The sequence below is a fragment of the Trematomus bernacchii genome, unplaced genomic scaffold (genome assembly GCF_902827165.1).
Source record: "Trematomus bernacchii unplaced genomic scaffold, fTreBer1.1, whole genome shotgun sequence".
Classification (NCBI taxonomy): domain Eukaryota; kingdom Metazoa; phylum Chordata; class Actinopteri; order Perciformes; family Nototheniidae; genus Trematomus; species Trematomus bernacchii.
In genome coordinates, this window is record NW_022987828.1 from 9,885,905 (window position 1) to 9,911,647 (window position 25,743).

At 39.0% G+C, this 25,743-nt stretch overlaps 1 protein-coding gene across 1 annotated transcript in view; it reads left to right on the forward strand.

The window, feature by feature from the left end:
• The first annotated feature begins 217 nt into the window (after positions 1 to 217).
• Positions 218 to 25,743, forward strand: part of pcdh15a (protocadherin-related 15a) — a 159,696-nt gene continuing 134,170 nt past the window's right edge. The window contains exons 1-2 of the mRNA XM_034151808.1: positions 218 to 461; positions 24,111 to 24,229. Of these exons, the coding sequence (XP_034007699.1) occupies positions 24,139 to 24,229 (91 nt within the window). The 5' untranslated portion in view covers positions 218 to 461; positions 24,111 to 24,138. The remainder of the gene's footprint in view (positions 462 to 24,110; positions 24,230 to 25,743) is intronic.

Here is a 25,743-nt window from a genome sequence, read left to right on the forward strand (position 1 = left end):
CTTCTTTCCGTTCTTGTTAATAGGTATCCTGGTAAATATGATGCATTTGTCTCAGGGGTGTGTGAACGTGGGATTGCCAGGTGCATATTAGGCAGTTAAGAGGGTGGGAGGAGGGAAACGGAGCTTTAGCCGGGATCACCTTTCTGACCGATGTAATAAGATTAGCCTACCTGCTTTACGCGTCATGGCCAGGGAGAGAGGCGGAGAGAGTGAGAGAGAGAGAGAAAGGGACCTAGGGACCTGGATTGGGCTGCTCCATGCACTTGACTCGCATTACAACCCGGATACATCCCAACAGAGAAGTGCTGCGGTCTCTTGCTGTGTGGGGCTAAAGACACTGGGGCAGCAGAGCGCTGATGTGCCTGTGTGAGGAGGCTGCAGCTGCCCTGCCAGCCGGTATTTGTGGCTCCTTTTCCCGTCCTAAAGGGATTTTTGACACGCACTCTTGGAGCCAAAACATGGTAAGACGTTTCCTGTTGTTTTGAGGACGAATGTTGTTATGTTTCAGGCGCATTTATGACCACATGGGCGTTAAAATACGCACGCGTAGACCAAATTACCGGTCTCACTACAGTACCTAATTGTTTTTTTGGACCACGGAATAGGAGCCTTTTCGGGACACTTCAATTCTCAATATGTTTACCGTATATTGTTGATTACCCACCGTGAAATGAGTAATCCATCGGCAAGGGGCAGCCGTTTACTCCAACTCTGCCGTGATCCGTGCCGCTAATCTCTGGAGGGTGAAGTTTTCAAACACAGAGTGCATCAGCGTTCACTCAGGATTATCCAAGGATCGTGTCTCATCAATGCCTCGACTACGGCTGTATTCGTAACATTTCAATGAGCAAATCGGTTATAGGCTATGATAGTGATTACCCACGTTTTTTTTTTTTAGCGAGGAAACCTCGAGGAGTGTATCAATTCACCGGCTGAGAGGCGACAGCTGCATTTCTTATTAGTTGACTTTTGTAACTCGTTCTCATATGCATATCAATACGAACATTTTATCGAAACATGACTGGCATTTAATAACTTCCCCTGTGTGTGTGAGCAGTGTCGCGCTGCAGGAGGCAGCCCCTTCAAAACTTCATTCACTCACAGGGTCTATTCACAGGCTCTCAGGGCACATTAGAATGCAACACGGGCACTTACGTGTACTCTTTTTAGATATTATAAACCGGTTTAAAACCTCATGATTGCAGGATCTATTCATTTTAAAAGAAAAACCAATGCCTTAAAAGCCAATGCTTCCTTGTAAGGGTTATAGATAAAGCTGCATTGCAGAGTCTTTTAAAACGTTCTGGTGATGTTTGGAACCCCACAGGTGTCTGAGATTGGGGGCCTGTCGCCTGATATAATTTATTTTGCATGCAAAATATGGCAATAATGATGATAGCCTAGCAATAGCCATATGTTTCATGTTGCCTAATTCGCTGACCAGTAGCTTCTGCTGTTGTAAATGAAACTATAAACTGTGAACAGGCACATGTTAGAAACCTTTATCATCTGGCATTAAGGCAGAGTTAACGTTGTGCAAGTATACACCTGCATAGCAAATGTTCATCATGCCACAAATAGCATCATAACCCTGTAGACTTATCATGAAAAAAAACCTTGACTGTATTCTATTTACTCTTGAAACCTCATATTCTCATTGACAAAACATCGTTGCTTACAATAAGACTATCCACTGTTGCTGTTCAGCCAACCTGAAAACCCTATAAATGATTAATTATCACCTTTTGTTTGTCAAGGTTTTCATCATGTTGGCGCTTAATCTAAATTCAATTCATCTTATCCCTTCTTAGGTCTATTTACATGCCCAGAAAAGGTGTTTTTCTCTGCAAACATTTCAACATTAAACCAGCCATAAGCACAGGGGAAATGAATCGCATTAATGACTGCTGAACTAGTTGTGCCCTGTTGTATTGGCTTGTCCGGCTCTGACACTTTAATATAATGGACCTCAATTATTTTTCTACCTGTGCTGCTCTGGCTATGCCAATCAAAATGTTTCCTGTGAGGGGGCAGTGCTATTTTCTACCTTTTATTTAAAAGTAAAGGAAAATCTCTTTATGTCAAACTACTTTAATGTCACTCAAAATAAGAAATAGGGAAGGACTCTGAAAAAGTGTGTGTGTGTGTGTGTGTGTGTGTGTGTGTGTGTGTGTGTGTGTGTGTGTGTGTGTGTGTGTGTGTGTGTGTGTGTGTGTGTGTGTGTGTGTGTGTGTGTGTGTGTGTGTGTGTGTGTGTGTGTGTGTGTGTGTGTGTGTGTGTGTGTGTGTGTGTGTGTGTGTGTGGTGTGTGTGTGTGTGTGTGTGTGTGTGTGTGTGTGTGTGTGTGTGTGTGTGTGTGTGTGTGTGTGTGTGTGTGTGTGTGTGTGTGTGTGTGTGTGTGTGTGTGTGTGTGGTGTGTGTGTGTGTGTGTGTGTGTGTGTGTGTGTGTGTGTGTGTGTGTGTGTGTGTGTGTGTGTGTGTGTGTGTGTGTGTGTGTGTGTGTGTGTGTGTGTGTGTGTGTGTGTGTGTGTGTGTGTGTGTGTGTGTGTGTGTGTGTGTGTGTGTGTGTGTGCACAAATAACTGTCAAAAGTGTTTTTGTCGTCACTTTTGTGATAAGATGTAATATGCAACATCTAAAGCCTCTTACACACCAAACTGACACCAAAAAACACGTCCTGACGGAACGTCGGCTCACATCGCCTCACGTCTCCTGCGTCTTGGCCATATTTCGCACTGGAACACACCGCAAAGACTTCAGCAGACGGCCAAGTTGCACGTACGAACTGTGCATGCGTGAGTGGCAATAACTCTCCTTACCAGCAGGCGTCGGTAGTGTGTATTCGTCATTCAAAAGAGGCAACAACCGGAAGACAGACTGCGTGATACACCGAGAGAAGAAGAACAGACTGCGTGATATAAACAAACAACAAATAGCGTGTGCGTTCCATTTTCACTCTACAGCGAGAAGCTCATGGGGCTTTGCCGAACCTGTGTCAAGAGCTGGAGTTAAATGAAATCTCAGATTTGCCTTCTTAATAGTTTGTTTGGGTCCCTCACTTCCGTTTCGCCTCTCATGCACTGATTCGCTAAGCTGAACAGCCAATCGGAGTGATTTCTTTTGCCGACGGCCTCCCGATTCAACATGTCGAATCGGCGACGGAAGGTGTCGGCACAGCCGAAAAGACACGACGACACACCAATCTGAGTAGGGCGACACGACGCTCATCGACGGCCCGACATCTATCGACGCCGAAAATCGGCTCGGTGTGTAAGGACCTTAAAGGTAGTAGAGGTTCTTGAACAAATTATAATTGTTTGGTGCTTGAGAATAATTATTCACATAAAGACAGGATTTCACATCATGTGATGGCATATTCTTGATTTGCCTGGCATTTAATTCACAAAAGTCCACATTCTGACATTTTTATCTCATACTTAAAGTTTGCAAATTGAATTTCCAACAAATATTCTACATCATTTTCCTTCTGATATACAGTAGAGGCTACTGCATGATTCCTAAATATGAAGAAAAGCACATTTCACAATTGAGAAGCTACAAGAAAAGGGATTTTTGCCTTTAGCTTGACAATTTTATTATCCTGCACCTATTTAGTAACCTATGATGATTCAAAAACAGTTTGAGCTCTAAAAGCATGATGGAAAACTACATGTTGCCTTATTCTCCCTGTTACAATACAGCTACAAAAGACAGCATGGAAATGTGACACCTTCTCAGGGACATCTGTTTGGTATGTTTAAGTTTTAGGAAGTTGGAAGTGGATTAATAGTTGTTTTCAAAATGCCAACCAAGAAGACGCAAACTAGCATTAGACCCTGATTTTTCTTCCTTGGAGCCGGTTTGTAGTGGCCATCAGAGGAATTGAAGATTAAGGTATCTGCACTCCAGTTTTGGTGGTTGTTGCTTGATTGATGTGAGGTCTTCACCTCTGCTTTGAGCCTTAGCACTGGCAAAGAGTATATACCATTTTTATTGTCATGATGGAAGACGGGAAGCTCAAGGCGATCTTCTCTTTAAGTATTAATAGGGTGAACTAAAGAGGTTATAAAATACTCTGGTAACTGAAGTGAAGCAAGGGGATAAATTAGACGATGGTGAATTATCCTTAGAAGTAATGGAGTGTCTTGTTCAAACCAAAGGATGGAGAGGAAAGCCTCCGAGGCGTGGCTCTTACAGGTGGAAGTCAAAATGAGACTAATCATTCCACCGGGTGGTCAGGCCCCCCACCCCCCAGATGTAGCAGGTTATTCCAGATGGAGCGGCTTCTTGGAGAATGACCGGCTCTCAATACAATGTTCAGCAGTCCACAGTCACACAGCTCAAGGCACCTTTTGCTCGCATTGCTTTCGGTGAGCTGTTTGCATTTAATTTAGTTTTCACATCTTTATCACATGCTCTCGCACCAGGCAGATGTGTAGGAGTGTGTGTGTGTGATAAAACGGTAATTAACAAGGGCTGCAACAATCCTGTGGCTGACTAATGATCTAATCTTCTCTGTTGTATGAGCGCTTCAGACAAAGTGCATTCTGGTGCTGAAACAAATAAGACTGCACTAATTTCCCAGCCCTTGAGCACTGGAGGAAGAAGACAATCTTGGGAGTTTAACAAATAGTCTAAATGTAGACTTTTTAGTATTGTCTTGTGTCAAAATGTGTAACATTAGTCATTTTGGCATTATATGATGGTTATTCTTAACACATCCCTTTTTAAAGAGACTAAGCCAATTGGTTGTAGCTGAAGAGTTGGGGTCATGCAAGGTATTTTTTATTTGTTTGGGATTGTATCTATCCCCAGATTTGGTGCACAATTAAACATTTACAGCAGGATTGACACACAAGAAATAATGCCCATGTTGTGCATTATGGATTTGTTTTTAATATTTGTAGACAACAACAGTGGTCAATGGCACGGATAAATAATACAAAAAATATGTTTTGCTTTGGCAACAGAGGCAGTTTATTGTTAGTGAAATCAGGTCATTTGTTGCTAGTTGGAAAATATGTATATATATATATATATATATATATATATATATATATATATATAAATGTTCTGTTTAGAGGGTGTGTTATGTTTTGAATAAGAACTGTTACCTCAGGAGAGTTCTTAGAATACATTGATCTGTTTGGCATCTTGTGGTCCGCATAAGAAGCTGTAAAAACAGCATTGACAGATGTGAGAGAGAAACAAAACTATAAAGTTGCCCCCCAGAAAACCAAAAACTATGAGCCCAAATACACACAAAAAAACTCTGAAGAATGAAGCAAATACTCAAAGTTTGCCAGTATGATCGCTTTTACAAACCCACCATCATTTGATCCAATGTTCATACAAACAAATATTTGTTAAATCAACTTTATATTTAGGTTGATGTTTTCCCATATAAACGCTGTAAAACAACCTAATTTCACCAAGGACGGTGGCAATCATTAGGTGAATGATTGCAGATAGGTGCTGTAATGCAGGCTTGAATTTGGCATTTTGGAATACAATAACTCTTGCTCTCAGGTTTCACAGAGTAAAGAAAGAGGATGAGTTGTGAAAATGGAATGTCATCATCGGATAAAGAATAGTTTCCCAACAGTGAGTGCATTACTATCATAACTTACCCATCACTCTGCAAATATGACTTTATTCATATGCACAATGGACACCTCAGGGTAACCATTTCAATATTATTTGATAAGAGACTCGTGGGTAGTGATGCCTGAAATGATTTGGGCCCAAGTGTATTGTGGAGGAAGACGAAACAGGAGCAATTGTGAAATGTGTTTTCTTCCTTTCCACGTTTCTTCCATGGTGTTTCAATTTCCAATGATGATCTTTCACAGATTCAGAGGAGAACTGTAGGTTGAAATCCTGTGTAATGATTTACCACCTCTCCTTCCTCTCTGCTTTCATGTGGGGAAGGGCAAGTTCTCCACAGCAAGAACGCAATTATCAGATCAGCAGCTCTGTGTCAGATATCAGAGGTAGTAAACTGTGCCACCAGACCAGTAGTGGAATGAAATGTACGAGAGTGGACCATTAGTACCAAACCAGTACAACAGGCTGCACCCGAGGAGGTGCAGGAGATTGACAGATATCTGATCTCTGCACCAGGGGAATAATGTAGTGATTCTATTTTAATATAATCACACATTTGTTGAGTAGATATTTTATTCCTCCCACATTAGTCTCACATTGTCTGCCTCTCTTATCGCTCTTTCACATTTTGAACCCTGCTACAGCTGTCATTATTGTCAATTATGGATCTACACGAGCTTGGCATGTCAGTCTAAGTATTAATGTGAGAAAACTAATGAAGTATTGGATTATATTATGCAATACAATATGATCATTCTATATCAGAGCCTGTGTCATTAAGCTGTCAGTTCTTTGTTTAAGCCTTTATCTCACCTCTGCAGTTCAAGAGTGAATGCTTAGCCAGATGTAATATCTCAAGGCCACAATATAACTGTAGAATGGATTCTCTTAAGAACCCGGCATGAGGTGTGTTCAGAAAACAAGTCTTGCTGCGTAAGCTTACAGGATATAGAGGTATATTGTACAGAAGCCAAGCTGTAAAGTCAGTGAAGTGTGGGATTTCATACTCTACTTTAATTAACTGTAGGTCACATATCACATATTGTAACAAGCTAATTAACATCTGTTTAGAGTTTGTTTTACTTCCCTCGAAATGCATTTAGTGGAAATTCCAGTGAGATTCTTTGGGCTGTTAGCTACATCTTGCAGAATAAAACATATGTCTTGGCCTTCTGACCATTTATTAGTATATGGAAATAGTAAGTTTTACTTCATGCTGAGCTGGATCAATAAAAACCCTGTTTGAAAGTTGTATTTAGGGCATTTTCAGTATTTATATGTTTATTGTGACTTCAGTTAGATTGGGTATGTTCCAGCTGTGAGCTGTTGACAAGCCGGTGGCTGGCATTACATCTGTGCTGCCTGTCACCACTGCAGAGATTCCCTTGAGCCATGCTTTAAAGCCTGTGGTGCTTTGCAGTGGAGACAGTGAATGTCAAACTTTCTAAAAGTTACCCAGCCATGTTTCTCAAAAGTACAGTCTAGTACACAACGCATGTAAATAATAGATTTAAATAAGTAGCATTTTGTACATTTGACCATCACTTGATTGCTTACATTATATGTCATTGCAAAGTTATAGGTTTTTTTAATGTATTGCTTTAGACAACGACGAGATTTAGATAAGAACGTTATATTTTCAACCATAGTTTAACGTGCTTTGGCAAATTAAAGATGCAAAATTGCAAATTGACACTGTCTTGTTGTATAAGTTAAAGACAGCATGGTTTAACAGAGAGATCAAGAGAATCCCCTCAGGCTTTATCTTAGAAAGCACATCATCAGGAAATATTGTCTTGCATCCAAATGTGTCTTGCGGAGGGCAAGGACTTCCTCTCCACTGCGGCGCAGAGCTCGAGAGAAGAAAATAAATTGAGCCGAGGCCTTGTTGAATTTCTAATTTAGCTTCAAGCTAATCCATGCTGTTTTATCCAAGTGCATTATCAGTTATTAACCCCAATCACTTATTCTTAGTCAGTCCTTAACTGCACTGAATTCAAATGTTTATATTGAATACAATTGTTGTTTTCCTTTTAGTTGGGGTTTAGTGAAAGGACACATGGTTGAGGTCAGAGATATTCTATTGGGGTTAAGCTTCCATAGTGCCTTGAAGTTGCCTGTGCTTTTACTGCATTTCTGAAGAATCGCCCTGAAATATATTCACCTGATTGTTACTCACAGAGCGTTGTGGGCACATAAAGTCTCTTTCAAATACACATGATGCCACTCTGTCTTTCATACCAGCCAATACCGGTCATTTGACACAGTCAGAGGAAGTTGTACAAGTGAGTGAATCACATTGTGTGGGTGACGAACCTCTTAAGCAGACTTTTAAAAGTAAAAATGTAGGTTTTATTTTGCGTATCTTGGTTGAGCAAAATAAAAGCAGAAAGATGAATTATTTAGATGTCTAATATCAGAGGCCAACTAATCCATACAGCTTAAATGCATCAGCCAGATAAAGATTTCTCAAATAGATTAGGTGGTTTCCTGACCTTGGATGTCCAGAGAGAGGAATTCGATATATTTATCAGGTATTCCAAGGTCTGCATTGTGGGCAAGGGGCAGATGGCAAACACTATAATGCACACCAACTGCACCCAATGCATTTACGAAAACATTCTTCAGCAGGGAACTTTTTGTGTGAACCAATACTGGACAACATGCCCATAACGATGGTAATAATAAAGAAAAAATAACATACCTAGTAGGCATTTCTGTACCTCATTTGTTCATTATTGGCCCAGATATATATATAGAAACCAATATATCTGCCTAAATGTAATATTAGCCAGCCTAGCTCTACAGGCAACCACTGACATTATAATTACTTTTCCAAAATATTTCCTTAGTAGATAAATGCACCAAAAAGCACATGCTTCATAAGTCTAAACATTCCCTTCAGGATTTCATATTTTGTGAAAGGATTAGTCTTTTCATTGTGTGTTAAGACTTGGAGACAATCACAGTTGTGCCGCAGTTAGCAGGGGTTAAAAGTCACCCTCTGAGGTGAAGGATTAAAAAAAAGTCAAAATTGTTCCTTTGTTTGGCATCAGCTGCATGTGTTTAAGACCATGTGTTTAAGACCATGTGTTTAAGACCATGTGTTTAAGTCTGACCATGTGGCTAAGTGGTTTCTGTTGTGCTGAGAAGTGCGCCTTGTGACATGGATAGTGCATTGTTGGGGCTAAGCAGACAGCGCAGAGTGGTGGTGGCACCCACATGGACTGAGCTCAGCGAGGGTTTAGAGATTTAAAATGTGGTCATGAGATGACTAAGGCAGGGGGATTAGACCCTCCGAGATCTGTGGCTCACTCGCGCTGAATTAGAGAAAATGAGAGGTTTAGTGGACCACCGGGCTCTGTTGACTGTAGAGCTGAATACATCATCTACTCTCCTGCACTGCATGTAGCTTTACTTTTCAGCTTCCCATTACAGGGTTATTCAGAAGTAAAAGAGAGTTTAAATCACAGGGATATTATGGTGTATAATTATAGTCATTTAAAAAAACTTGTTATGATGTAAATGATGTGCAAGTGCTGATTTATGCTTTTTGTGTCTGGTCCAATTTCGGTTCATATTTAAATATCTTTGTTTGAACAGTGTTCTTGAGTTTGTTAACCAAAACATTTTTACTTTTTGCTTTTCAACCATATCATTCTGAGTTTCCCCATCCTGCTCCTCATCTCAGCTCCTTCGTGTCCCGCAGCCATCACTTTCTTGAGATAATGCAGTGGAATAAAAGCCAACCCCTCATTAAAGCCTATTGTATGTTATCCTTCTTTCCTTTACAATATGTAATAGCCTGTATCAAAATGTTAAAATATGTATGATTATAGATTTTTTATTAATTTAGCTTTAGCTTAACCCTTTAGCTATATCACATATTAAAACAACTGGCATGTCTTTACCGGGGGATATGTGCTTGTTACTCTGGCTGTATGAATAGAATGAATTGTTATTTCCACAGGCCTGGTTTAACCCAAACTTGTCACGATGTGTTTTGTCATGCCAAACAGTAAATACATGTGTTTTCTTTTCCTACAGTATTGCGGTCCTATTAGGCAGCAAGGATGACAAACCAAAGCTTTTATTTCCCTAAACTGTCTCAATCCATGTGCAGCTCTGCTGGTGGCCAGAGTGAAAATACTGATTATTAAAGTCTCTGTATTAAGATGCACTTTTTCTGACTACATTTCAGTGGTTTGCAGGATATTTTCACACCTACAGTATGTTGTGTGTTTATCAACATTTCACAATTAAAATCTTGCCATCAGAGGTAGGCTTTTTTTTGTTGATCTAGGGCAGGGGTTGGCAAACCGCCCCTCTCTTTAAGCCCTCTACTCTGGCTCCCTTGAGCTTAGACAAAAATAAGATGGAAATAAAATAAAAATATTTGTAGGACTATTTATATTTTTGTTGCACGGTTGAACATGTTTCGTATTTTGAGGTGATACTGTGACACATACATTTAATAAAAACAAAAACGGTTTTAATTAGGTCAACTAAAATATGCGTCATATCCTGCTACGGTCCCGCACCATGCAGCGCCTTTTCTTGCAGGCGAATAACCTGAAACCCGGCTCGATGAGCGAACTATGGATAAATCAAAGAAAATCAAAGAAAATAAAAGTATCGGGGGGACACAGAGGGTTTCATTCTGCGTGGTTAGAGTTATATGCTTTCACAGCAAACGATGCTGGCTTACCAGTATATTTGATTTGTGGAGAGAAGTTGTCAAAGGTGCTGCAGCCTCTACGTATTGGAGGAAAAACACGGAAGAGGAAGACAGCTGACGATCTTCAGTCATAATTCAATCAGTTAACTATTTTTATGGTGCAGCTATATGTTTTATTTATTTCAAAGTGGGCCCATTTGAATTATATTCATTTTCTTCAAATGTGCAGAGGACTCCCCAAATGCTGTGTTGATTTATTAGTAGGCCTACTTTATGTGTATTTTTTTCTCCTTCATTTATTCTCCTTCTTTGTTTATTATTAGAGGTAGGCCTAAACAGTTTTCTATAATGTAATACATAATAAATGCATGCTATGATGTAACAATACAACTTTATAAGCTATCAAGCTATCAAATATGTTTTGTGGCTCCAGACAAAAAAAATTGGTGGAAAAGGGGGCAAAATGGCTCTTTTGGTCAAAAAGGTTGCAGACCCCTGATCTAGGGTTTCCGATTGTTCAATGAAAATAATTGACAAAACAAGTTGTGGACATATTTGACGATAAATGGTACACATTGCAGGGACTGAGAGGAAACATAAAGAGTGTAATGGTTATATATTTCGTCTGAGGCTAACGATTACGCAACCCTTCTGATATTCTCTTGAATAATATTCATTAACATCACATCTTTACTTAGTTATTAATCAAGCTGTCATTGCCAATAATCTTGAATACCTTCTTATCCTTCCCACAGATGTTCAACAAACATAACAAACACATCCTCTTAATTGTTGTACTTGAAATGTTGTCTCTCAAAATACATTGCACAAAGAGGTGCACCGGGTTTATCATGTTAAAACCATCTCATCCCATCACAATAATCATGAGAGCACTTGAGGCCCACATCAAATCTTTCATTTGCTCCGTGCTGCACTGCAAAAGCACATAATGGTGTTTATATATTTTTCCATCAGGGTCAGTGTTTCCATCCGAAATGCCCTGGCTAAACGCTCCAACCTTTTTGTGTCTGTATTTAGAATCAGCATCAGCCAGCTCAGCATGCTTCCCCATAGGGATTATGATAAATTGCACTTTGTAACACAGGTGGGAAGTTGTGTAATTAGGAAAAACGAATGAACATCAACTGCATAATGGCTTTTCATTTCTGTGTCAAGTGCACATTGAGGATACTGTTCGCACTGAGGGCTACTCTGTCCCGCAGCTACATAAAAACAAGAGCACTCAGTGAGGAATCAGCCGTCATAATAGCAGTTACATCATCACATAGAGGTTAGCACAATCTGCAGTGTTAGTGAGTGAAGATAAACAAGTGAATTAAACTCAAGAGCAATTCCATTGGGGTTTATTACTAATATATATACTATCGATACTGATCATTTGATTAAGTATTACTATTGGTGCTTTCAAACAGATACATTATTTATTGATCAAAGCAACCTTTAAGACAGCATGTTTGCAAATGTATTAGGGTATGATTGAGCTGCACAGGTTAACACACATTTGTGGCTTACGCAATTAATTAAGCTTGATTGGCTGTGATATTCATAGGTCAACTTGTTTGGTTTTTTCACCCTGTGATTACCTGCCCTTTGCTTTGGCTCCTGTGGCCTTATTACTTTGATCTGATTTCATGTTAGAGTAAAAGGAAAATAACGTTTCAACATTTTTCATTTTAAAGTAGTTCTTCAATTGCTTTCAAGTACAACAATATTTGTTTGTCGTACAATTTGACAGATTACACAATGTTTTTTTCAAGATGGATGAATAATTATGATAATTAAAGGCATAGTTGTGCATCCCTATATATTCCTTAATATAAACCATTGAAAATTGTTTTCATTGGAAGCAAAACTGACATTTTAATAGGAAAATCTTTTAAATGTAAATGTTTCTGCATTTACTGTTAAATGGTTGTGTACCATGGCATGGAGAATGGAAAAACTAATGATGTGTTAAAGCCATTTTTCACTTCACTTTGAATTTAGGAGCAAATAAAAAAGGGTTTCCTAAACGGAAGCAAAGTAGTTCTCCATTCAAAGGCAACTGGATCTTTTGTGTCCGTCGTCAGGCTGTTTCCTGTCGTTGAAAGATCCCTGACCATATGGATTACTTGACTTCAGCATGATGTGTACCAACGTTAAATCCAGTTTAAACATTTAGTTCTCAAATTATTGTTGGGGTTGCGTGGTGTAGCTGAAATTATCGGTGATTGTGAAGAGAAGAGTATGGCCCGCAGAGCAAGAGTTGCAGTGCCCTCTCAAAAGTGTCCTTGTCCTAGTCATCAAATACCTTTCGTTAATCAGTTAATGAATTGTCCTGGTATCTATGGACTGGGGAGAGATAAGGCTTTAGCACCAGCTGCTTGCCTTGGTGTTTAGACTGTGTCTGTTGGGTATTTGTGCTAGCTGGGTGTTAGCCACAGGCCAGTCTGTTGGCCAGGGCTAATCACTCTGGTCATTAGAGCGCCAGGGCTCCCCTGCTACCACTGATTACATCTCACAGCAGGTAATGAACAGCTCTGCACTGGACTACCACACCTAACCAAGCTGACTTAACATTTGCTTTGTTTATTCATCATTTTGTTGTGTTTTTATGAATTTCGGTGCACATGTGTCTGTCTATGACCTTGCTTAAAGAGGCGTCAGATTCATTTACGTTCCCTAGTTTGGAGTTACGCACTAGAGCAGCTGGCATTACGTTACTGTGAAAGGGTATATTAGGTGGTTGATTTTGCCTTCTGCTGCCACGTTGGTATCAAATTACAGGCCGAGGTAAGACACCTGTGAGGTCACCTGCTAAGACTTTTTGGACATCTTACACTGATGTTTGTAGCGAAGGGTAAATTGACGCTATTGTATATACATTAGATACAAAAGGAAATAACTTCAGATACCAACCTCATAAACTAAAATAACCAAATATTTTGTAGAATAGTTCATTGTGTTAAACTGCATTACAAATGGTTGAAAAGTAGCAAGACCATGTTTTGTTAACTATGTTTTCTTTTAAGCTTTACATGTGTGATTCGAAATGAAAGTATGAAAGCTGCCCTTAGTTTATTTTAGGAGATAATTGAATTTTGTAAAGAGAAGAGGTGTTACAGTATGCCATTTTATGCATTATTCCCACTTCCTAGGTGATATTTTCTATGAGTGTGTTGAGCAGTAAAAAGTTCACAGCAAAGTCACATCCTGTATAAGATTCCACCAAGTATATAAGATATGCATATTTTATAGAAGGTACAACACCATCTGTTAGAGAAGGAAATTCTTCTTTCCAAGAAGTCTGGAATTATGCATAGCATCTCTTCTTTGGCTCCCTGCCATCTCAGTCAGTCTGGACAGGTGAGAGTCTGAACACGATGTACAGCTGTGTGGCTGCAGAAACAGAAAGGGATTTTTTCCCCCCTTCTCTGAGCAGTATGTTTTTCGTTTTAAAACATTGGCTAATGGGAGAAATATGCGAGAATTGCGACAAGGATGGACACTTAGTGAAGTGAAGAGCAACTGAGAGTCTCCTGGGAGTGCCATAAGGATTTAAAAGCACGGGGATAAGACATGCATTTTTTTATATAAATGTTACTTAGCATCATTAATCGTGAATTTGACATGTTAGTGCAGAGTAGGAGACGAGTAAAAAACCCATTACACACACACACACATTGGAATTGGTTTGTTTAAACTTTGGCAAATAGTAAAACATATACACACAAATCTTGTGTCATCTTGTTGTGCCAAAATAATGCTGAGTCACCGTACCAGACCCTTTTTCTTTTTAATCTTATGGTATGTTATTGTTTTATATCCAATATTCTTGTTTCTGCTTTTTTGGTATCAGTCTATCAAAGCATTTTTATTGACCTCTACTGGCAAGCACATTCCATTATTTGTTTCAACTTATTCTTCTTCATGTCCTTTATAAAAATGCAAAGCGAGTTAGTTGCCTGCGGGGGATTTAGATATGAATATAACAGGACAGTCCGCTGCTATTTAGATTATAATAGGGATGTTATAAGGTTGTAAACACGTTGATTGAACAAATACTCTTTGTGTTGCCGTTAGTTTGAGCACTCTGGCATTATGGATAAAACCCTGTCTACTGATAACTAATGTATGAGCCCATGTGCTGCTGGCATCTTCCAGCTTTTATGACTCGGATCTTTGCATAATTCATGGTGCTTTGTTTTTCACTTGGTCACTTGATCAATCGGGTGACATGGCTCTGCACTGTAAATGAGGGTGGGGAGGAGCCACTTAATATGCAATCTGGTGCTTTTGTTACACTGATGAGTCTGCAATTTTCATTACCTTCACCGAGGGAGGAGGCCAATATGAGATGGATGAGGATGTCAAATCGCTTGAAAAATGAGTTCTCTGGTTAGCATATGAAGCCCTTTTGTTGACAAGTGTATAACTCCGTCTGGGATTCCAGCTTTATCTCAACCTGGATAAGATTATTATACCCTAACTATGAAGCTCAATTTAATACATCTTTGAGGGAACACTGTGAGACATGCTGTTTTATAAGTATAGAATCATTTTGTTTGGAAAACAAAGGAAAGAAAAAACTGAAGCTGCAGTATTTAAGCCTGGGTCTGTAAAGTCTTTGGGACATATGTTTGTATCCACTTATTATTGAATCACAATGTTATTCTACGCTTTGTCTAAAGCATGATTTTGAGCGAACTGTGACAAAAGTCTAGTGAAATGAGTTGCTTAGATTTCTATACACATGTGAAATATGCTGAAATGCATAACAATGGCATTTAATTGCTTTTTCAATTTGCTCCATCTTAGATGACTGGGGCTGCAAGGTAGTGTGGTCGTCTTTTAACTAGAAGGTTGTGGGTTCGATTCCAGCCTGTGCAGTCAACGTGTCGATGTATCCTTGGGCAACATTCGAAACCCTTTGAGGGGTCATAAAGACCCGATAAAGCGCAATATAAGTACAGTCCATTAGCAGTTCCATTTATCTTGTGATGCAGATCCCGATTAAAAACACTCACAATAAGTTGATCATGGTGATTTTTTATTATCTGGATACCTGATTATCTCAGTGACTTGAAAAAGCTTACTTACACAAACATTACATAAATAAAATGTATGTCTACTGGGGGATCATTATTTCTGATTATGTTCACAAAGAGAGTTTCGTATCCCTTCTGTCATGCAATACAAATATTTTTCCCAACAAAATGTAAAGTGTACATTCAGTATGTTGAGGTGTCATTTAAGCTATTTTCATAATTTGATCATTATTGGGATGATATTGTGAATAGCCAAGGTTTGCCAAGGTAATATAATGATTTTGACCACACAGCCCAACAGGGTAGCATTTACACTGCAGTGAAATATGTAACAATGAAGATAAGAGATTCTTGGAGTCGTACATCAGTCAGGGTATTTTGGCTTTTCTGCTTTGAGACTATTTTGTTCTGCCACGGTGGTTGAGTTTGCTGTTAGATATTCGAGAGATAATGATAACCCACTCAAAGAACCTCTACTGTCAGCCATCACAGATAAGCAGCATCCACACCTCCACTTAACAGCTGGAAAACAACAGTGAGGTGTCATTAGTTCACTGCTTGAGTGACTGCCATCGCTGTTTCACATTTTGCAGAACTGAATGGACTTATTCTGACATAAAACAGACCAAACAAGTCATGGGGACAAGCAGCAACACTGGTTTCACACAGCCTATACAGATGGAGCATCTTATTTCAGACAGTTTGAAACGCGAGGGTCGTGATTGGTCCGTGATTGGTCCGTGATCGGCCCGTGATCGGTTCGTGATGAAGAGCCGGCCCCCAGTCTGACTTGATACCGCCCCCGTGATAAATAAATTTAATTATTGTGAAGCCAGCTGCAATGGATCATTGATCCACCAGGGGGTGCAGTGGGGTTCCACACTGGAGCTCATGTGAAATCAACTTCGATACAGTAAACTGGATGTACAGTATGTCTGGTACTAATGTATAGCAGATCTTTGTTAAGATCCATATGTCACGTGTCATAGTCTGTGCTAAATAAGACATGTAATCATTTACAAAACATCACCATGTTGTTATTTAACAAAATAATGTTGTTTAGTCGAAAAAAACGAACGAGAGGAAATGCAGCCGGCTCTCGATTTTTAATCCTAATTTAATCATCATCTTCACCACGATCATTTATGTTTATGTTCGCCGAATTGACATGAAATCACTGACAAATATGAATATACTGTATTCAACTTCATTAAAATGTTATTAACGTGCCTAAACTCAGTAATTCACTAAAAATATTTATATTTTAATGGAGCCTTGTCAGGCAGATCAAGATCCGGACGCGTAGCCCGTTACCGTTTTTTAAACAGTCAGAATGAAACGGCAGCTCTCAGCTGTGTGTTTACACACCTAATGGCCCATCAGCCACAGCTCTCTCCCCCCCATGATCTTTCTTTTCCAACAGTTAAGTTAACTGTAGGTTACTCTGAGTGACAAGCTTACAGTTAGTGAAGTAACACTTTTTTTTGTGAGTCACGACCTGACTGTTTCATTCTAACATAACGCTCCAAATATAACTGTTTCCACTCGGACTTCAATACAGCAACACCATTGTTTGGTTTCCATGGTCTCTTTAGTAGCGTGCACTCCTTTCCTGTAAATTACAGGTCCAGCCAGGCAAAACAGTGCACTTCTCTTTCCCGCACTACTGTGACAGACCATGGGGCTGGGTCAGCCACTAACATATTCATATTTCTCTTCTCAAAAAGATGATATGAACGTTAGTTTTTAACTGAAATGATCAAATAAAGTCAAAATGTCACAGTGTTTACAAACATTGACCATACCGCTCACCAGCCCCCACCCCCCTATGTTGCATGCTGCCGGCTCTCCCGATTTTTAATCCTAATTTAATCATCATCTTCACCACGATCATTTATGTTTATGTTCGCCGAATTGACATGAAATCACTGACAAATATGAATATTCTGTATTCAACTTCATTGAAACGATCAGGATGGGTGTTATTTTTCCCCACAATGACCAAGTCGCTGCAAATTATCCCGTTTATTACATGGCCACATTCTCAACAAAGTAACGACATGACTCCCATTCTTAATTTGAAATGCTTTTATGGATTTAGAAAATGTTTTTATTGATTTAAAAAATAGTTGTATGTAGGGCTGTGCGATTATGGCAAAAATCATAATCACGATTATTTTGGTCAATAATTGATATCACGATTATTAAATAAGATTATTCATTGACTTTGAAAACATCCATTTATTGAACTTTAAAACAAATACAAATAATAATTTGAACAGTATCTTTTTAACTGTTGATTACCCTGAACGTATAATTCAACTTAAAAACCAATACAAAAAATCAATTAAATTATACATTTATATTTACATTTAAATAAATAATATCAAAATAATAAATACCAATAAACAAGATCAACAAATATTTTGGAGCGCACTTCAACAAGCTACTAAACATATGTAAATATGATAAATACAAATAAATTAGACTAAAATAAATTAGATCCAATATGTTGCAGTGCACGGTCACAACCAAGCAAAGCAAAATAATCGTTTTTTACGATTATGTTGTTTTCGTAATTGTGGCAGGCCAAAATCGTAATTGCGATTAAAATACGATTAATTGCACAGCCCTAGTTGTATGTATTGATTTAAATTGACATGCATCCGCTAAGAGAAATAGTCACTAGACACTTGACACAGTGGCTTTAGGCAAAGCAGAAAAAGAACACTCAAACCGAGAGATGAGTTATTATTACAACGTGACTTCACTATTATTTAACAACTGTTTTTATTGGGTTCTTTTATTTGGGGTTAAGTATAGGTGAATTGCACTAATGTGGGAAGATCGTGAGGTCTCCTCCGATCTGCTTTATGATATTCTTTCTCCCGCTGTGTAGATTGGGGGACCGCCGTCCTCTGTCTTCAATGTTCGACATCGCGTGAAACAGAGGATTTCGACATTCTGTATTCCTTGCTTACTTCCTTAAACCTTTTCTCCTCCTTATCTCTTTCATGACTTTTTATTTAATGCTTTATAACAGCTGTAATAGTTCGTTTAGAAATCCTCCGCAGCGCCGCCCACCTCCCTCCGGCTGAAATTATGAATGTACAGTAAGGCATACTAATCATAGATAACACGGCAGGGTCCGTTACAGTTTGTTTTCATCTGATTTCAAATAAACAAAGTCTTGGCTTTCAGAATATTAAACTTGTTTCGGCAAATTTAGATGATAGATACAACTATGAAGCTTGTAACGGCATAATTACTTAAGCGGAGAACGGAGTAATTTAACGTTACAGCAGGCATAACAACAGCCGGTGTTTATTTTATTATTATATATAGTCGTTATTCATTTGTTTTAAAGCTCAATAAGGAAGATTTAAACTTTCACACACGTTGACCGGCGAAAAACTCTGCCCGGTTCCCTCGGCCCCCACCACGTTGAATAAACAGAAGAATTACATTCATTAAGGTGACTGAGGCTTTTTAACATAGACTTTTCATTGTCCCACATACCCACATACCGTTCACCATCCCCCACCCCCCTACTGTATGTTGATATTTGACTGTTTGCCTACATGTAAATGGGTGGCATTTAGTACCTACCCCCCTCTGAGTGAATACCTGTTGTACCTGTCCGGGGCTAAGCCCATAGGACGGTGCTCTGATGTCATCACCCTCGCACATTTGTCATATGTTTACAAAAAACGATGTTAACACTTTCTCGTTCTTAATATATGCTATATTTAGGGTCGATATGTGTTGAATTTACTTTAAAATAGCAGATCACTGTGACCGGATATAGTTTTTTCGGCTTAGTGAACGTGTGTTCCTTCCCCCCCCGTCGCACCTTCTAACAGAGCCCCCCCACATATCAAATCCCAATTTAACCCCTGGCCTCTGGAGCAGAAATGAAAGAGTTTTAAAAAAGTTTACGTTTTGGTAAGTTTTTAGGGAAATGTTGTAATATTGCAACGTTGGCCTTAGGTGGGAGCAGAATTTCTGTATTTCTACTCACATTGTCTGAATAAATATATTGAACAACTAAGGGTTAATTTGCAGGATTGATTGCTTACTTAGCCCTATATCAGTATATAGCATGAATAATAATCACATCACTCATATTTGTTATGAATAATCATTTATCATTTATTAAATAGTAAGTCGCTTTGGATAAAAGCGTCAGCTAAATGCAATTTATGAAAGACTCATTCAGGATTTTTTTACCAAGTGTAAAGTTATTTAATATATAAAGACTATATATTATTGAATTACAAGATTAGATATACTTTATTTGATCTAAAATATTGATGTGTTCAAATGCTCTTCTAAACAAAACTGTTTCTGTGAAGGAAGCGCCATCTCCTGGTTAAATCCTGAAATTGAAAATCTGGCAACGCCCTATTGGAAAATAGTGGGAGGGCTTAACATTCCCAGATACTGGTCTTTGGCAGGTCTTAGGCAGGTAACTGGCAGGTAGTAGGCAGGAAGCAGGAAGCAGTAAGCTGGAGTCTGAAATAAGATGCTCCATCTGTATATGAAAGGAACATTTGACTGCTTATTGTGTAGAGGTCCAAGCGGTTCAGGGTAGACTATATCACCTAAAAGTATTTGTTGTCTATATACTGTGTGCAAGGTATTTTTTTTACGTTTTACGCAAACTGGTTGTAACTTCATTATCTTGTCAATATGGATACATACCCAAAACCTCCTTATAATTGAAAACTGGTTATCTAAGTGAATCTTGGTACTGGCTTTTCACCTCAGAGACTTTAATAGCACTGCCGTTGAAACCCAACCCGTCCTGGTGCTCTGATTTTCAGATGGCATCCTTCAGTGCAATGAGACACATGTTAGTAAACCTCATCAACACCTTGACTAATAGCTCTACCTTTTTATAAATCGACTTATTTACTATCTCATGAGTTGAAATGCTAGAGTTTACACTTTTTGGGGTTTTTCTCACCACTTTGTATTTTGCTCCAAACACGCAATTATATTAGAAAAGCTAATTCGATATAGAAGTCAAATGTACCTGGAAGATATATTGATGTAATCGTGAAACTATTTGTAATTGCTTGTTCAATCATTTGCAAGCAGTCAATGACTACTAATTAGTAATACATTTGTTGTCACTTCTTGGTCACCGAATATAAACCTTCAGTGCGTCTGTTTGGTGTTTAAGTGCTTTGCCTTTAATACAAACAAAACTTGACATTATGACGTGCCCACTGTTGCTGACATTTCTGGCTTTTAAAAGTTAATAAAAAAGTAGCTACTTCTGTTATTGAGAAATCTCTGACAGTCTGTCAACACCAAAGCGCACAAGCAGGAAGACGTGGAAAGAGAACTTGATGGCGGATGAGAGGCGATCGAAGAAACACTGACAGGAAGAAATAGAGACAGGCAGTTTTATTTCTTCTAGGGAGTGCAAAACCCCTGCACTTAGGGGATAAAGAATTGCATTTTGACTGTCTGTGTAATCTATAACTGGGATTGCTTCATTCACCTATCCCCACCCTTAAACACTGTCTTCTCATTCTTGTCCACCCCCCGCATCATAAGTTTAATCACATTTCCCCTGCACCAAATATATGATGGAAGTCATACTAAATATATAGACAAAGCATAGGCAGATTCACTTGACTTGGAGGGAGTTGTGGTTAGAGTGCGGGATGTGCATTAGAGCAGAGTGGATTTCAGCTGTTGCACTTAGAGCTTAATGAAAGCATTGTATTGTTGCTGAAAGTAAGACAACATATATCGTGCCTCCTGGGATGTGATGAGAGGACTGCAGTGGACACGGGGGTATTGGGGGCCATTTTCCTCTCAGCACTCAGTCAGCAATCTTTCCCTGTTCATTAAGTTTGAAGGAACATCGTGGTTAGCCTATGTAAATGAGAAGCAGCGTTCCCATGTCAACCAAGGAGAGATTTGGAGGAAGCTGAAGAAAGAAATGACTTCCCTCTTCAGGGTGGCTAGCTGTTCAGGTCTGAGTCCTTTCGTGTGAAAGGGATCAAAGCAATCTTACTCAGCCCTGTTAAGAAAGATAGATGTACGAATGTGGGAAATCAAATCTGCTTCAAAAGGGAACACCACTGGGAGCCCAAAAGATGAGAAGGCAGTGAGAAAATAGGAAAACCAGTGTGAAATATTTCTTGTTGCACAGAAGAGAACACTATTATATCCTGCTGTCCACTTACTGTTCGTGCAAAAATGTCTGCTGTCGGAGAGCGTTGGGTTAGGTGTGGTAACATTTGTATGGGTTTATGTCTGCATAGATTAGTAAGAAATCAAGTCAATAATACATACTGTTAGGGCTGCTCAATTAATCGTATTTTAATCGCGATTACGATTATGGCTTGCAACGATTACGAAAACGTAATTAAAATAAAACGATTTTTTTTTTTTATTATTATTATTACTTTTCTTTTTTCTTTTTTTTTTAAATAATTTTTTTTTTTTTCGTTTTTCAGTTGAATTATACTTCAAGTTCAGGGTAATCAACTGTTAAAAAGATACTGTTCAAATCTTTTTTCTCCAATAAATTGATGTTTTCAAAGTCAATGAATAATCGCATTTAATAATCGCAATTACAATTATTGACCCAAATAATCGAGATTATGATTTTTGCCATAATCGAGCAGCCCTACATACTGTACAGTGTGTGTGTGTGAAAGTGAGTGGAAATGAGAGGGAAATAACTCTGACAAACGAAGGTGATACGAGCCAGAGAATTAGATTTTCTCCAACATGCTTTGATATGATAGTGTTGATGCTTGTGGGTCTTCTCCCGTCCCTTTAGCATATGCGATGAAAGCTGATTTCACAGCTTATCTCCTGCACTGAGAATAAGCCTTGTGAGGAAGGTGTGACATCAAATAGCTCAGACAGAAGCTAAAAACCCCTCTATTCCTCTTATTGACACCTTGCTTTCCTCCAGCTCAGAGGAGAAGCTGTGTGCTAAGGGTTTGTGTGTGCAATGCACAACAAGGCTCAACATACAATCTGTTCGCACTGCTTTGCTTGTTATTTACACTAGAGCCTGAATGGGTGTATTTACTGTTAGTCCTGTCTGTCAGTTTTATTTATGCACCGTCATAATGCGTGGAGTTGATTTAATGTCTTTGCTGCAGTTTGCTCTGACTGATTCTTTGGAGCTGGCGGCTTGTGAATTATTCTATAGAATGTTATGACTGCTGAAGAGGAAGTTTGGTTTGTGGGGGGTTATGCCATTCAATTCCACCTGATATGCCCCTGTATGAGGGGGGGATGCCATCCGCTTTAAAACGACCAAAATGCATGCCGCTTGTTAACCTGCCATCCCCTCTCTCTATATATTTGGGTCTTATTCATTCATGCATTCATTGATTGTTCATATGACTGAGGTTCTTGCAAGATACAATCCATGTCCCTGACCATAGCTCTGAAATATCAATAGACTAAGTTTGCTGTGTATCGATAAAGCCATGGCGCTGTCCGTGGTGCTGAAATGCAGACTGATTTGAAATTGCAACATTTTCTTTAAGTCCCGTCCTTCTGGCAGTTTTATCTTGGATCTATATTATTATCTAAACTATTCAGCTGTGCTGGGTTATTCAAATTACAGAACCAAATGATGAAGGCTTTAAAAAGTTTGTAATGGCGTAGTTTGAGACTGGAGGCTTGGGTTAGTTTGAATTAATTCCATTAATCAGAAGTAGTTAGGGCTGCAAAAAAAGATACTATTTTTTTAGAGAAGCTTCTCTAACATTACTTTCAGCATAATTGATTAGTCTGAGTTTATTTGATCATGGATATAGTTAATCATATTCCACCAAAATGAAGCAAACGTATGCATGACCCATTCAAGATGCCTGCATATGCTAATAGCAGTTAGCCGGCTGTTTGAGCTCGCAACATGTTGTTTGGATGCGTGTCTGCAGAGAGTAACAAGTCAGATTGATTGGGAAATATTGATCGCGCTCTCATTAGTGGAAAACAATCATGCATTGTCTGTTAAAGGTGGGGTAGGTAAGTTTGAGAAACCGGCTCGAGATACACTTTTTGTTATATTCCATGGAATGCTCTTAACATCCCGATAGCAATGAATATCTTAAGTGCTTTGACAAAAAATCCATAAAAAAATGTCATCTGTGGAAGCCGTAATACTGTAAAAAGTACGACCAATCATTTTAGCTGGCCCGGCTAAAATAACTGGATGGCCTACCTGCCTGTCAGCCTTCCATCGGGGCACACACTTATCTCGTGCCCTCATTGGTCATGTGCGCGTTTGTGTGTGTTGGAGGAGGGGCTCTGTAAGGAAGTGGCAGATTTTTTCCGGCTGTGTATTTTCAAATTCTAGCGATCTCGATCTGGTTTCTCCAAAATTACCTACCCCACAAAATATGTCAAGACAAATAGATATTATGCATATTGGTATGTATGACGTTTTGATATACAGCCCAGCCCATGAGACGATGCATCAATGATTACATACTGTATATATCTGATTATATTGCTGCATTTGAGAAATAAATCCCGTTTTTGGGGTAATCCATAAATCCATACTGAATACATTCAGATTGATCCAGATTACCCAGTGGATTATTTTATTTACTGACAGTACATTTGTATTGTGCTGTTCTTGGAAAAGACTAACCTAATGATATTGCTGTAGGTAGATGTGCATGTTTGTTAATGTGTGTGTTGGCTGGTCACAGCTGTTGCATAAGGGCAGGAAGGCTCAATAAGACATGAATGAAAAATCCTCTCTCCCGTTTTTTTTTGTGTCCAGGTGGGCAGGCAATAAGGCTTGACAGAAGATGCGACGGGGGTGGTGGCTCGTCAGATGGCTGGGGACAGGAATGGCAATCCTCTCTTTGCTAACCCACTGCTGGGGCCAGGACACAGAAGGTATGAGCAGCCGGCTCTGTAGCCAACACCCTAAGACCTCCACTTTTTCACTAAAACTTTAGCTGCACTGCCAAGAGGAAACTTATAATGTGGAAAAGTCACTGTTTGTCTTCTCTGCCTTTTGTAGAACAGCATTTACCTGTCAAACTGAGGTGTGTACCACTTGAACAATTTCACCAACACTTGCTAAATAGACCAGGAGTAAAACTCATTTTGAAATATTTGAAAACGATTTTCCAGCTTTAAGGTCTTAACTTGCAATCAAGTGCTTTTCTCTATTTATTCCAATGGCACTTTTTATATTGGAGGTATTTAAAGATGTTTTTATCTGTTCAAGATTTGTGAACGAAAACTCATACATACTTAATGTACTGTTTATACATTGTTATCTTGCCATCCACTTAGCTGTATTGATCTGTTATTGCAATAATGCATTGTTATGTGTGGAAAGCAACAATGATTGTCCTTCATCACAAAGCCCAAATGTGACTTCATCAATAGAAATTATTGAGTTATGTTTCCTTCAAGTCAGCTCAACTCATGAAAGTGGAAAAGAAGTTTGATTTCATTGAAGTGGAGGAGGACCGCAGAGACGCAGAGATATCGCGCTCAGGTCCGCTCTCAATGTCGTTCATAATGAAAATAGGTTTGCTTTCATAGAATTTTTACGACCCTTCCTTTCAAATGTACATAAAGACATTAGTTAAAAAGAGGGCGTAAATCCAGCTTTCTTCCTGCACAGTTCGCTTATCGTGCTAAGAGGATTCTCCTTGTACTTTCATGTTTAAGTTCCCACATTACTGGATTCTTAGCATTTATAGTCTCAACTCACTGACTTTGTAGGAGACGCCAGTTAAAAGTGAATTTCAGCTGTATAAGATTGGCAGTTCTTTAAACAGTGTGCTGAGGGGAAGCTTCACATGCACAGAGACATGTCTTGATTCCCCCCTGTGAGTCAAAATTGCACATAATTTAGGTCAATTTTAATATCCCAACCCCATTTCCTACTTTATTTTCATTCCTATCCTTCTTCCTAGCATTTTTTGACAAGCTCCCTACAAAAATCATTTTTATGAGTATGATCTATGTTACTGTCATTTGAATTAAGATTTTATTTTGAGAGGTTTGCTTCATGGGTTTGTGTGATATAATTTTGATAGAGAAATTACTTGCTTAACGATGACTGATCCTCTGAATGTGAACAAGTGCCTTGCCTTGCCTTGTGGTTTTATTATTGGATGAAGTCTCAATCCCAGGCTCTGACCACATTAATAGATAAATGTTGCTATTAGGAGCGAGGAAGCCATTTACCCATAACGTAATGGCTGTGGAACTCAAGAATACAGGATTACATGTTCCTGTTCACTACCAAGTTCTTAGCCAGTCTTATTTCCTTCTTTCTTTTTTGTAGGAAACAAAGGAAAGGCACATTTTTTATACTGCACATTAGTTGTAGGGAAAAGGTCAGTGTGATTCAAAGTGCAGGTTTGTGACACTGAACATTGGGAGATTAG